This window comes from Phoxinus phoxinus, assembly GCF_949152265.1.
Source record: "Phoxinus phoxinus genome assembly, chromosome: 7".
In the NCBI taxonomy this organism is placed as follows: Eukaryota; Metazoa; Chordata; class Actinopteri; order Cypriniformes; family Leuciscidae; genus Phoxinus; species Phoxinus phoxinus.
The window spans coordinates 15,175,674-15,190,707 of record NC_136882.1 but is presented as its reverse complement, the minus strand read 5'-3'; the positions used below and the strand labels follow the sequence as shown (position 1 = coordinate 15,190,707).

The window sequence follows — 15,034 nt, the reverse complement described above, 5'->3', positions numbered from 1 at the left end:
CCGTGTAAACATGCCATGAGAACAGACAATGAACTGAAAGAAACACAGAGCTTAAATTCACAAACAAACCAATCAACGAAAGAATGACAGATGTGCATGACAATCAAATCAAAACCATATAAATGAATTGAAAGCAAGGAAACGGAACTAAAACACGTGACAAACCTAGCCAAAACAGAAACACAGATTACCTGTAACACTAACTAAAAATATACTATTTCGATTTTGAAAACATTGATTTATATGTTTTTCGGGCATCATGTCATTAGCTTAGCAACATACAAATGTAAACTTGTATGTAATAAGTATAAACTTACATTAAAAAAGCCACCATGAAATAAAAACCACAACCACCCAATCAATTCACGATGGACGAAATCAAGTTAAAGCCTGTATTCGTTCTTGTTCGGGAAGCTGTTTCACACAGATATACAGTATGTCACAAGAAGGAAGAAAAGACTATCGCAACTTTTGATCAAACATTAGCTTAGCAATACGCTAATGTTGAGTCTCCACTGTTTGTATGTTGTGCAGAGCTGCTACCTAGAGTGTTACAAATCAGTCACTTATGAGTTTCATCTAATTTGAAATGCTCTAAAAGCAGCTGCCTATGTAGGCAGTAGACAGCTTGGTTTTGGAGTTTAATCTTGGTGTTTTTGTTCATGTGATGTTTCTCACCACAGACCATAGCTTAACAATCAGTCATTATGTGGGGTGAAATAACGCAGGCGATCTGTTGAGTTTCTCAGTGCCAGTCCCTGAACATCATGGTGGATGGAGATGAGAAGCATGGTGTTGGGTTGAGACATATGGCATCATGAAGACATGCACCTTTTCTCAGGTGGAGAGACAGTTCTGATCATTCATCTTCATGGACACGGATGCTGCTTGAATCTTAAATTATTCGAGGGTGTGATGGTATGCGTACGCGTACGTGTTCAGGCCTTCTCACCCGTGAACCCCTAAAACTGCTGAACATAGTGATACGCACTGACATTCATAAAGATACACACATTCGGTTTCAATGGATTAGAGGAATAAGACTCAAACAGCTTAAAACACACACACACACACACTCGCATAGCTGATTTATATTCATTGCCAGTCACAAACTCACAGCAGGACATTGGCAGAGTGCCTTTGTGCAGTCTGCCATTACGGCTTGGCAATGTGCCAGTATCTATGGGGAGTCAGTGGGTCAAGACGACAGCGATGGGGCAAGAGCAACGGAGTCCCTGTAGAGCCAGGCTGCCCAGCCGAGTCCTCCTCCTCCTCCAGCACAGGGTGACTGCTCTCTGGACTCTGAGCATCTCTATACCCCCTGGAGGCCTGGATCTGCCAGTCCTCTCTACCCTAGAGCTGCCCTCCCTCTGCCAGCCCGGCTTTCCACATTCCCTGGGCAACACAGGCTACTAGGGCCAGCTGGCTTCTGAGTGCCATGGCAAGGGGTTTTTACTGGTAATTTCTGCGAAACACACACACAGAGTGAGCTGTGCCCTCTAAATGCATGCTGTAAATATGCAATGAAAACACTGACGCACAAAGACGCACTTTGTGTACTTAAGCTCGGTTGGACATCTTCTGTTGCTCTTACTTATTTTCAGTTACTTTAGATAATTTTGCTTGTGCAAATATTTTAATGTTTGCTTGCGAAGATGTTCGTGTTGTGCATCTACTAGAAAAGATTAACATTCCTACGTAGGATTTCTCGCAGGCGCCGCGATGCCAGTTATTCGGTGAGGTTGGCACTTCCTTTTTCTGCAGCATCCAGTGGAACACAGCAGGGATTACTGGAAAACACTTGGCAAGCCATAAATCTGTTTCAGCAGAAATGCTGTGCCATTGCAGCGTGTGAAGACGAGGCAGTGGTGATGTTTAGCACACCAGATGTCCTGCTTTCGAGAACTTTTAAAAACTGTACATCATTTCTGACCAAATGGCAAGCGTGTGTGTGCCAAATATCAGCGAATCGGCAGATTCGTTCGGTGGAAACTGGTGTACTGACAAGTCCCAGTGTCTTAAACTGTGTTGATTGCATTTGCTGCTATTGGGTGGTTTGCATGGGCTGAAAATAAAATGGGATAAGGGATAAGCATTTTAATGCAATGACTGCAGGTAAGATTGCTAGTCAGACAGTCTGCACTACAGGAAGAGAGGGAGGAGATGAAAGAAGATCCTGTGTCCACAGGTTATCAAACTTTAATACACACTGGGAGCAAAGAAGAGAGAGCAGCAGGAGAGTGAGCACAAATGCACACATACACACTAATGAGCATCTATCTATCTATCTATCTATCTATCTATCTATCTATCTATCTATCTATCTATCTATCTATCTATCTATGAAAAACTTACACGGGTCTAACAGGCTAAGGGATTTAAAAACAGAAATGTATTTTCTTCACCTACATGAATTGTATTTATTTATTTAGTTGTTTTTTTATTTGACCTGCAAATGTAGTTTGAAGTATGCGTCTCAGTCCACTTCGTATTTCAGTAATAATGTAAGTACACTGCTTAGAGTCCCATTGTCAGAATTGTTGTAATGCACCAAACCGTTCTCTTCGTAGAAGTTCCCAGAATGTTCTGTAAACAACCAGTGAACATGCACACCATTTTCTCACTTCCCTGAAATTTAGTACAATTTTCCATGTCCCTTCTAAACGGAGCTTGTTCATTTTGTTTTAGGCGAGTTAAATAGTTATGTAAACTTTGCATAACAAGGTTGGAAATCTCATTCAATCACATGTAATAATCAAATGTGTGCTGCTCCCGTCTCAGGTGGATTTTTCTTTTTCTATTTTAGTTTACATTATTACAATAGGCCTATAAAAAGGTCTGTATCACAGGTGAGATGTTCTAAAACAGTTGATAATAATCTTAATAAACTCTCTTCTCTTTGTCTGTTATCTTTAATAATCATTTTTTTCCCCAGGCTGAAGGCACATGTACATTTGGGTTCTGTTGTTGTTGTCCAGAGTGGACTGTATTCAGTAAGACTATCCACTAAACTCCATCAGTTGTGAAACTGCATTACTCTAGTGAAATTAATCATCTGGAACCTTTAGCATTAGGATGTCGGGAACATTCAGTTTGAGGACAATCAGTGTTAGAACAACAAGAATCAGCAGCCGCGACAGGGACCATCTGTATATAGAGAGAAACACTAGAAACATTCATATTTAGAGCAAAACACTTCATTTTTACAAATGAACAAACAAATGCATTAATGTTGTTAATGAATGCATAACATAATATTTGTCTTACATCTGTAAGGTGAAAACAATAAAGTGATATTGATTTTTTTTGTTATAATTTCTAGTTAACAGTAAATTAAAATCATGACACAGACTTGAAATTCTTCTGTCTGAAATATAATGTAGTAATCAAATGGGTGATATGTATGCAATAGTCAAATCCACATGACTTACAGTATTTGTAATATATTGTACATATACATATACACACACACAAACATCACACTATCATTTCCCATAAAGGAAACACATAACACTCTTATCCATGTGTGACTGACTATATAAACAGAGCTATTTTTGTTAGTTTGTATGACTTTAGTGTCTATGGGTAGATGTGTACATGTTCCCATACTGAGGTGTGTGTGCATGCGTGCGTGTGTCTGCGTGTGTGCATCTGCGTGTGTGTGTCCTGGTAAACCCTACATTACGGGGTAATTATCCCTACAAAGATGGCAATATCCAATGTCTTGTTCTCGTGGGAACATTTGTTGGTCCCCATGAAGAAAACAGCGTATAAATCATACTGAGTGATGTTTTTTGAAAATGTATACAAATGCAGAAAGTTTTGTGTGATGGGTAGTGTGAGGGGATATAAAATACAGTATAAAATTCATTATGTCTATTGAAAATCCCCATAAAACATGGAAACCAGGTGTGTGTGCGTGTGCAAGCATGCGTGTGCACGTGTGTGTGTGTGTGTATGTTTGTTTCTGTGTGATGTTGGTGCTTTTATGAAGCAGTGTTTGAGCAGTGACAGCCTGTTGAGCACGACAAACTGTGGAAGCTCTTGTGAGAAAGAGATAAGGGATGTGAAGAAAGACCAGAAAAGTGAGGGGAGGGGAATAAACCACAGAACAGAAAGAGTTTGCTAGAGAAAGAGAAGGAAAGCTTTATTTCAACAACTTTTAGTGCAGCTTTACAACTGCAGTTGATCTTCAGAGAAGTTGTGTTGCTCTGTCTGAGACGGGTTGATTGGGAATCTGCCTCCACACATTCACAGAATTGACATTCTCGGGAGTTATGAGTGGAAGGGGGTAAAGGAGATGCTTCATTGTCCTAAAACCTCATAAAGGATAAAAAAAGCAATGAGCTGCTACAGTTTCAAGCATATTTACAGAGAAATGTTTTGGTTTGTGATGAAACATTGTCACTGTAAACAATGTTTTACATTCATGCATTTGGCAGATCATTTTATCCAAAGCAACATACTCAAGGTAATATTTAAAAAATAAAAAAGAAGAAAAAGAAAATACCGAATCAGCAGTAATATATATATATATATATATATATATATATATATATATAGGCTATATATTCAAAAAAAGAATGTATGTTACATACTGTGTATGTATGTATATAATATATATTCATTTAATAGATGCATTTATACAAAGGCACAAATTATATTTGTCTAGACATTTTTTTAAGCATTTAAACATAGTCAAACATACAAGTGCTTAAAATTTTACCTCAAACTGTATGCGTAGCTGTCAACTTGAAAGAAGAGTTAGTAGATTTTTGATAATAGTTTTACAAAACATTTTTCAAGTAAAAAAAAAAAGTGCTTCTTGTGGTAAAATCTAATTCAACGTCTCATTCTGACTAAATCAACCTGACATATTAGGCTAGACAAAGCCATTTTCATCAATCTTAGAAAAGAAGGTTCTCACCCAAAGTTTCTTGACTCAATATTAAATAACCCTATATGCCAAAGAGGTTCCATATAAGGATAAATGTCTAAAATGATTGCATAACACGTTCATGTTTATGAGCTGTTTCATTCATAAAATCTACTCAAAATAAAAAAATGAATTACAACTAAATGAATTCATTAATACTAAATCCCAAGATATATAAAGCACCTGACAAAACCCTTAAATATTCTATATAGAACCCTTTCTTCCAAGAGTGTAGGTTAGGTCAAGTAAAAATAGATCGTTGAGGTAACATTGCAACATTGTTAATGTGCTTTTATGATCTGTGTTACTTATTTAGTCTCTTTCCCCAGTGTTCCCCCATCATCCTTCTCCCCTCAAGTTTGCTGAGGAAAACCGGTTCTCAGATCTTGACACAGGACACATTACATCCCTCTTATCGATGAGTGAAGAACAAAATTCTGTCCTCTTCTTTAGTCTTTTAGGCATTTGTTCCAAGTGTCCTAATGTTGTGATCACAAAGCACCTTTTCCCTTCCAAAGCTATAAAAGGTCACATGTTGAGGCACATGAACTCACACACACCACATCCAGAAGTAACAGTGGGAGATCAGGAGTGTATCGGGAGTTAATGGACTGTGTGTTAGTCAAACTGCACCTTACTATTCTGAGAATGCTACGTTGTCAAAACAGTCAATGTGTTTGAAGGGATAAACTCCTTTATGCGCATTAATCACGCAGGCACAGCAAAGCTACGATTTGGCACAAATTACCCTCAGGATATAGTCACTTGAATTAAGTTAAATCTTACTGCATTGTTGAAGGTTTTACAGGTTCTGCTTTTATCCCACACAAATAAACATCTGATAGGGTTTGAGTCATCCATGCGTGAAGTAAATAAATAAAATAACGGCGTTTTGGTTTTGAAAGTATTGCTTTATTCTTACACAATAAGTATTCGTGATTGTTATGGATATGAATTCATACCATACTGCCTCTGGCTATTTATATTAGACAGATGTAGAGACTCATTACGAAGTCAGACAATTCTGGAAGAGTGAAAGCTTGGCGTCTCTCAATAATGCGAAGACGCACAAAGGTGTGTCAGCCGACATATCTATATTTTAGAACAAAAGGAGACGTATTCCTGTCCTCTCTTTCGTGTGTGTGCGAGTGTGTGTGTGTGTGTGTGAGAGAGAGAGAGTAAAGATGAGAATCATCATCTGGCTTTGACTGGCATAATTGGCTCTTTTCTTCCCCGCCGCTACTTAGCGCTGATAGCCCAATTTAGCCGCCACATGCTAAAGACACTTTCAGAGTGTAATCAGAATTAAAGAGAATGGGTTTTACTCACTTTAAAGGCCCTCTGTGGGCTGAAACATTGATGGGTCCCTTTAGTTGTCAGAAGAGATGGGGGGGGACACATACGGTTGGCAGGGTCTGGGGATGATAACACGCCTGCGGTGTCCTCAGGTAACATGCGAGGACACTTCTCTGAGAATGACCCCGTTCCAAAAGACGGGCCCGCGTAATGCGTCTGCTCTACTGTAATAATGCCGGAGATCTGTAAATTGGTCTCGAGATACCATCAAAAGACTATTTAAGACTATCTTAGAGTGAAGATATCCATGGTTAGGTGACAAAAGAACGAGTGGATTGCACTTCGTCTGGCGGCGCATGCTGATGCATTTTTCCCATTACGGATGATGGCTTGTGACTATATAGGAAATGGACAGTAGCTTTGAGATTATCTCTCATTTCCTTTCAGTCAGCCTGTCTGTGTTCTTTTTCGCGTCTTTTATTCTCTCGTTCTCCCTCTCCTTCTTTCTTGTATGCATAGTGGATAGAGTTTTCTCGCTGCAGGCTATTTCTTTTGCTAAGCTGAGTAAAATGCAAATGCCGCTCACGAGAAATAAAGGAGGAGAGGACAATTCTGTGATTTTTGCTCCAGCTGCTTTGAGCTTTACTGACAGAAAACCTTGCTGAATGGCACCTTTGCAAGAGCCCTCCAGAGGCGTTAATGTTATTTCTAAAAGAAATGATTAAAATCTCTCAATGAGTCAATGTCGACCGATATGTGGTCAATAATGTAAACCTCTGTCCAAACCTACAGTGTGACTGTTTTCTGTACATTGCTAAAATACCTAGCCTACCTCGCTGAGATGCCGCGCTCACAAGAGAGAAGAGGACAGGAGGAAAGATAATCCTAGCCATCCCACCCCTATAAAGGAGCTTTCACTGAAAGAAGGCCTTGTGTGTATTGTGTTTATCAGAGGGACTTGCTCTTACCTGCAGGGGGAAAAGAGATTTGAATTGCAGTCGCTTGCGGAAGAAAGCACAGCACATTTGAAACTTTCCTCAGACTGAACGTAGAGCATGGAGACGTTGGTGACATCGCTGTGATGTCATTTAAATAAGGTGAGTCATCTGAAATGGTTTAGCATTCCTAATCACGCAACGCAACTCAACAAAATCGAAGCGGCAAATTCACTATAGAGCACAACATCAGGGAGAAATGTAGTTCCTGTTTTCAAGGGAGACATGAGGCTGTTTATAGCGATGCTAGCAAATGCCTTGTTTTAGCGAGGAAGCCCATTTATAGCAGCTTATTCAGTAGTGAATGTCAATAGGTGTAAATATTTCCCATGTATTCTCTTACAAGAAATCACTCAAAAATATGTATGGAAAATAACGGCCGGGCCGCTGAGGTAGGACTCTGTGATGTGATTCAATTTCACTAGGATTTACTGTGATCCATGTGTGGATTCCCTTGGGAAATATGTGCTTTGATTAATGTAATACAGGGACTGGGGGAAATAGGTGTGTGTGTGTGTGTGTGTGTGTGTGTGTGTGTGTGTGTGTGTGTGTGTGTGTGTGTGTGTGTGTGTGTGTGTGTGTGTGTGTGTGTATAAACAGCTTATAAATCATATAAGTGATGTTTTTTGAAAATGTAAAACTGCAGAAAGTTGTCTGTGATTGGTTAGGTATATCGGTAGGCAGGGCTGGATTTGTGCATGGACATTCAAGTCACAGGCCTACTGTTTTATTTGTTTGTTTGTTTGTTTTTTGGGGGGAGGTGAAATATATATATATATATATATATTCTAATTATTATTATTTCACTCTATTAGAAAATCAATGTAAGATTACTAAATCAACACATTTTTTAATATTTAAATACATTTAAATAAATATTTAAATATTGCCCCCCCCCCCCCCATCCCCCAATCCCCCAATCCTCCAATCCCATACATTTACATCTTTGCCCAATGAATAAATATTTAACCAATGAAAAAAAGCTAGTGACTAACCTCGTATCTCCACTGGAACAGTCACACCTCATTACTCCATAACCAGGCCTCTGTCGTGAATATAAGTGTGGCATGCAGTTTGGACCGTCTCTGCTTGTTTGCAATGCAAGGGTAAATAAAAAACTGGTTGTTTGAATAAGTGCAGCATTTTCTTTACTCAGGAATCTCTCTCTCTATAAATAAAGGCTAATGTTTTATTTGAGGAGCGCAGAAGACTGTTTTAGAATAGCATTTGTCATCTAGTCATAGCTAATACTTTCTTTAGTAGCCTGTGAGAAGCTCTTATGACATGAGATTTTGGACAAATTAGTGCCCATACACTCTAAAAAAAAAAAGTGTATACAATAAACTTTATAATCTGTAAAATTATGAAAACGTAAATTTTATTTTGAACTTGATATAAAGCCAAATAAAGCCACAATAGGCTATCATATTGACAACACAGTGTTTAAGTTTTTAAAATGTTCTTGACTTTTCCTAATTTCCTGAAAAGCCGGTTTGGACATTTGAGGTTTCCGCCCCAAAAGCGACGATTTATGGTTTTGTACAAGCTACAGGGGGTTATTAATCAATAGGTTGGCCTATATGATTTAATTTATTCATATATTTATGTAAACAATAACCCTCCATCAAGTTTCAGAAACTAGGAATGTGGTCTACAAAGTTACCTTATAATCTTAGATATCCCGTCAGTTAGGCTATTTTGCTTTGTCATTTTCTTAGAGTTCCCATTAGGTCCCTTACACTTTTCTAACTTGGTGATGGATTTTTAATGTTTTTGTATGCTAAAAGAGCATATAACAGCAGACATACTATACTATAATCCATGCTTATCATCATACCAAATTACATTAAAAAAAAAAAAAAAAAAAAAAAAATTTGGGGGGGGGGGTTGGGGGGGGGGCGGGTGGATATGTTTGTATGTGAGTCAATGACAAATAAAGTCAGAGAGTATAAAAATGACATGTACAACTTTTTAAAAAGGGTTTAATGTCTCTAAAAAGGTCAAATGGCATAACCATTAAGTATGAAATAAATAATTAAAAAAATTACTTGAGGTGGTTTCTTTGTATATTAAATATTTATAGGTTGTCCTGTTACTCCTTTAGACCTAATCAAAATGTGCATTTTTATAAAAAGATAAAAATATGCGATTTATTTTAGATGGTTAAATACCAACAGGCGGTGTAAAGGCGTCCACTATTTCATGGCTACTTTCATGCAAGACACGACTTTAACCACAAGTAAAACAACCTTTCTATAACAGGCGTCAATTAGTGCGCAAAATGAAGGCGTAACAAGAAATAAAGTATCTAAATTTACAAACGGCACACTGGGCCATTGTTGAGCATGACTTAGGACAGTGATTGATGGATCATCTGTGTACCAATGCCAGCTGATAGACTACATATTTCCCGTTACAAACTTATTGCATGACCTGTTACAGAGAGGGTCATGTTAGTCTTTGCAAATTAATTCAAAATGCTGTTCCGGCAAATATCTCACTGACACTTCACGTGGCTTTTTGATTGATCAACCTTATTTAACGTTTTAAGAAACTGATTTCATAAGCGAAAGAAACAAACAAGCAATTGAAATTAGCCTACAACTCGTCAACTAAATACTATTTTAACGCGCAATGTTATTGTTTAAAGACTTTTAAATAGCCTACATTTGACTGTGCTCCTCGTGAGAAACTGTCTTAAAACACTAACTTATTTGTTTTCAAATTGCAGATTAGAAAAAAAAATAAAACTCGATTAACTACCATTTTAATAACTACTTTGTCATATCTTTGGAACCTAAAATACAGAATAAGAAGCCTACCTTATAAGTCCATGATAAAAAGTATTAGAAGTCTTTGCTTAAGAAACTAAGAAGCTTAATGAAATTGTCAAGAGTTGATGTCATTAAACTCCCTGCATCCTTGTGCTATTATGCATTAGGAGCCTCTATTTGGCCCTCGCTATTCCGCATTTATTTATTTTTTATAAATAATGTGATTGTTTTTAGATTCTTTAGGCTATCAAAGTCAGCGCAAGGCCCTCACTGAAGAACACGATCTCAGATTTTACTGCCGATTTTACAAACGTGCAATACAACACGGCTCTTAAATTCAATATAGGCTACAAATTAAAACAAAACAATCAGGCAGAGAGAGTGAGAAAGAGAGGGAGAGGTAGATTTCTTACCGCAGGAATGAATCCAGCGCAGCTCCCTCTCTCTCTTCCTCCGTCTCGAGTGAATCCCGCTCTCCTCCGCTCCGCTATTATTTTCACTTAAACATATGAAAATTTATGCAAATGAAAATCAGCACTAACTGTTCATCGCTCGCAGTGCACGAGTGTCGCTGTCATCGACCCTTTTCAATAGGTTAGCCTATATAGGCAGGGTATATCAATGGTGGATCAATCCACAAATAAACAAACAACAATAAATCACCACCCAGGGATTAATACGGCGGGTTTTTTTTGTATTCACTATTCACCTGATATTTTTTGTTGTTGTTTTTTTCACGAAAGGACTAATATAGCCTACATTTCTTAAAGTTAGGTGCAAAGGATGTAGCCTACCAAAGTTACCAGTGAAACCAATAAAACAATATGAGATATTTGGTGTTTATGCGCTTGTGTTTATTTGTGCTTTGTTTTTGCATTTTAATGTTTTATTTATTTGACCTCATTAGGTCATAGATATTACTTAATCGAATAATTACATCAGTTTAAAAGTTTACAGTGCTGGTGCTTGAAACGGCTCTTCTTTATTCTAAGAATAAATCTGAATAGGCTAATGCTGTCCGTGAAGTTGTCAGTCACGTAGACATTTTCTGGATACAAATCTAATCTATGCTCACTTCATTTGTAAGCAATGCTTAAAATGCTTAATGTTTTTTTTTTTTTATCTGCCTGTTATTTGCTTTGCTTTATCTGTATCACATCTATTGTGATTTCCATGTTTGTTACTTGCCCATTGGTAAAAAATCAGACACAATTAGACTAAAATGAATAATCATCATCAGTTTCATTTCAACATTAAAATGTTGCGTACAAAAGACCGACATCGGTAAAATAAAACAAACGCTGAAGCGAATTCAAGCCAAACAGTTTCCTCTGCAAAAAAAAGAAAAGAAAATCAAAACAAAACATCTAAAGCTTCGTTAACCGAAGCCAATAATGCCGTACACTGCAATAGAATTATATAAGCTTCCTGTTCAGAGAGAAGGTCTAGTCACTTTTATTCGTATGTTGACATATCCAAATTAGACATAGCAAATTGCAACGCCTTAACGTGATTTCTTAGCTGTGCCCTAAGATCTGTCACTCTCCCGAAGGATATCCAATGAGCATCAATCTCGCAGAAACTTCCTCGCGGTAATTGGGTGAAGGATGTGGATGGTGTGCGCACGCAGGGGCTGAACGTAAACATTCGCGTGCACTCGCGCTCAGAGAGAGGAACGGAGCGAGCGAGGACAGTGAAAGTCTCCCTCGCGCGTGTATTTGATAGAGTTGTGTGCAGTGGAATGTATTGAAGATTAACGTCAGATGGACTCTGTGAAAGGAAGAAATATGAGTGGCAAGACTCTGTAAGAAAGGACCGGGGATCAGAGAGAAGTTTACAAACGAGCGTCTTCTGACAAGCCTCTACATAAAAGTCAAGAGAGCGTGCGATGAAGTTCGGTGTGGGATTTTTGTAATCGTCACGTGAAGTTGATGTGAAGAAGAAAAAGAAGAAGAAGCAACACTTTTTTGTTCTCATAATTGGTCTTTAAGACAATGAAATTAACAAATGGAATTCAATTGTAAAAGCAACTTCCATGCATAATGTGGATTTCTACGCTGAATGTATTTCTTTCTCCTTTTGCTTATAAAAGGAGGTGTTGACGGATATATTTTTTGCCATCTTTTGCTGTGTTGTCGGTGGACCAAATCAAAATACCACGCATATTTTTTCCAGCTTGAATAATTCATGAAATAGTGCGTGCCTTCGAGGCTTGGACAAAAAGTTACGACAATACGGGGAGGGGGGAATAATAAGTAGAATTGTTCAAAGTGGTGAGGGGGGATGGCCACAGCGGCTTCCAATCCTTACCTGGCCAGCAATAGCATTCTCTCATCAGCCTCGATCGTGCACTCGGAGTCCGGAGGTGGTGGCATGCAGCCGGGAAGTGGTGTCGTAACATCGGTGTCGGGAGGGTACAGAGGAGACCCCGCGGTCAAGATGGTGCAGAGCGACTTCATGCAAGGAGCCATGTCGGCCAGTAACGGGGGTCACATGCTGAGCCATGCCCATCAGTGGGTTACCTCACTGCCCCATGCCGCTGCCGCAGCAGCCGCCGCCGCAGCCGCAGCAGCGGCAGAAGCGGGCTCGCCTTGGTCCTCCAGTCCAGTTGGCATGGCCGGTAGCCCACAGCAACAAGACGTGAAGAGCAGTTCAAACAGGGAAGACCTGCACTCGGGCACCGCGTTGCACCACAGACCCTCGCATTTAGGGGCTCACCAGTCGCACCAAAGCGCATGGGGTGGCACCGCAGCCTCACACATCACCGGAGGACAGCAGCAGTCCCAGCAGTCTCTCATTTATTCCCAACCCGGTGGTTTCACAGTCAACGGGATGTTGAACCCTCCTGGGAGTTTAGTCCACCCGGGGCTGATGCGAGGAGAATCTCCAGAAATGGATCACCATCATCACCACCATCATCATCAACAGCAGCACCCTCATCACCACCACCACCAGCACCACCACGCCGGAGTGAACAGCCACGATTCGCACTCAGACGAGGACACGCCGACCTCCGACGACCTGGAGCAGTTTGCCAAACAGTTTAAGCAGCGTCGGATCAAACTGGGTTTTACTCAAGCCGACGTCGGGTTAGCCCTGGGAACTCTTTACGGAAATGTTTTCTCTCAGACCACCATTTGCCGATTCGAGGCTCTCCAGCTGAGCTTTAAAAACATGTGCAAACTCAAGCCGCTGCTGAACAAGTGGCTGGAAGAGGCCGACTCGACCACCGGTAGTCCCACCAGCATCGATAAAATAGCAGCTCAAGGCAGGAAACGAAAGAAGCGCACCTCCATCGAGGTGAGCGTGAAAGGAGCCTTGGAAAGCCATTTTCTGAAATGCCCAAAACCGGCAGCGCAGGAGATTACCTCTCTGGCGGACAACCTCCAGCTGGAAAAGGAGGTGGTTCGGGTCTGGTTCTGCAACCGACGGCAGAAGGAGAAGAGGATGACACCGCCCGGGGTTCCTCAGACGCCCGAGGACGTGTACACCCATGCCGGCAACGTGAGTGCAGACACACCGCCTCCGTCCATGGACTGCAAACGTATGTTCACTGAGACGTAGAACAAATAATTTTATGTACAATTCAAGACAGCAAGATATCATAAATATTCTATGTATATATTAGGCTACGAGATAACCCAAAACTGAAATCTTTAAAAGCTTTTCGTTTTTTTTAAATCCTCCAATGTCCCTAACGTTAAATGACTGTTTGCTCTGTGTTTCAGGGGAGTTTTGTGGTAGATTACTTAAAAGGTGCAAGTTTGAAAGATGAACCAGACAGCAACCACAACAACGTGACAACTACGAGCTCCTATGGCCAGGAGATTCTGGTGCACTGACACCGAAATCATAACCAGCCCAAAGCCAACATAGACTTTATGGATTGAAATCACAAAAGAACTCCCAAGGACATGGATCAATGCAGACGAACATTAAATATTAAACAGTGGAAGAATTTACCCCAGGACACGTATCAATTTTACGCACAGGAATTATATTACTCATTTTAACTAAACGGAATTGTCTTGTCTACTCTCTTGGAGCATTATGTGCAACAAACTACACCTTTTATAATTCATAGTATTTTTGTGGACTACACTTCTGTGAATAGCTTTTACACAGAGAAAACTCTTAAGAAAAAAAAAAAAAGAAAAAAAAAAGATTGATTACTCAGCTGCACTTATTTTCCAATTTCAGCCGACCCCTTGTAAACACTTTTTGTTGTTGTTTGGCTGAATCATCGTGGATATTGCCCTCTCTTCACTGCTTTTTCCCAGGCAGAAATTTTTTGGTGGGGTTTTGATAACAAGTCTGTGTAAATTTGGCAATATGAAAAATTAATGTGTTGGTTTAAATGATTTGCTTTATATTTTTCACTAAATCAATTTCAAATATTTTCAGGAGCAATTACAGATTTGTCGCGCGCTGTGATGACTTTCAACCTAGTAGCATCTCTTGTAGGCCTCCCCCCCCCCCTGCCATTTTAAATATTGATTATATTTTATACTGTTAGTATTACACTTGTTATTATATACAGATATTGTACACAAACGCATTGACGAAGCTGAAACAAACCGTTGTCAAACCGTTTCCCCCGTGGTTGTTATTTAAGTTCAGTACTGACTCAGCGAGAAGTGAATGAGAACAATAAATCTGATATAGCTTTCAGATGCATTGGTGCAACTTACTTACTTTTTTTTCTTTCTTTCTTTCTTTCTTTCTTTCTTTCTTTCTTTCTTTCTTTCTTTCTTTCTTTCTTTCTTTCTTTCTTTCCCAATTTGCTTAAATATTAAAACTAAATTCTAAATGAAAATTCATTTCTGATATTTGTTTGATTTGATTTACTGAGACTTGTTTCTGAAATGTATAGGCCTACAAGGGGAATTTTGAAGAGTTTCCTAAAATGGGCCTAAAAATGGGAGTCGAATTCACTTCGCAGTGTCATATTGTTGTCTTATTTTCCTTTGTACTGTATATGTTTTTTAAAAGAAACAATCATAACATGTAATTGTCTATTTAATATACATCTG

General features: G+C 39.3%; 1 protein-coding gene and 1 long non-coding RNA gene across 5 annotated transcripts; one reads left to right on the top strand and one right to left on the bottom strand.

The window, feature by feature from the left end:
- Positions 1-4,203: 4,203 nt before the first annotated feature.
- On the bottom strand, positions 4,204-10,503 carry LOC307002038. Of its 3 annotated transcripts, none has more exons than XR_013798402.1 (3): positions 7,065-7,723; positions 6,266-6,940; positions 4,204-4,313 (listed from the first exon to the last, which is right to left on the bottom strand). It is a non-coding gene; the product is annotated as an uncharacterized lncRNA (long non-coding RNA). The 3 variants fall into 3 exon arrangements; XR_013798403.1 differs by having other exon boundaries at positions 4,205-4,320; XR_013798401.1 differs by lacking the exon at positions 4,204-4,313 and adding an exon at positions 10,415-10,503 and having other exon boundaries at positions 4,838-6,940; positions 7,065-7,200.
- A 1,147-nt stretch (positions 10,504-11,650) lies between these two features.
- pou3f3a (POU class 3 homeobox 3a) lies at positions 11,651-14,671 on the top strand. 2 transcript variants are annotated; one of them, XM_079618190.1, is made up of 2 exons: positions 11,651-13,505; positions 13,730-14,671. In XM_079618190.1, the coding sequence occupies exons 1-2, from the start codon at positions 12,285-12,287 to the stop codon at positions 13,841-13,843; spliced, it is 1,335 nt and encodes a 444-aa protein (XP_079474316.1). In that variant the 5' UTR covers positions 11,651-12,284; the 3' UTR covers positions 13,844-14,671. The 2 variants fall into 2 exon arrangements, with proteins under 2 accessions (XP_079474316.1, XP_079474317.1); XM_079618191.1 differs by having other exon boundaries at positions 12,253-13,545; positions 13,730-14,137.
- The last annotated feature ends 363 nt before the right edge of the window (positions 14,672-15,034 follow it).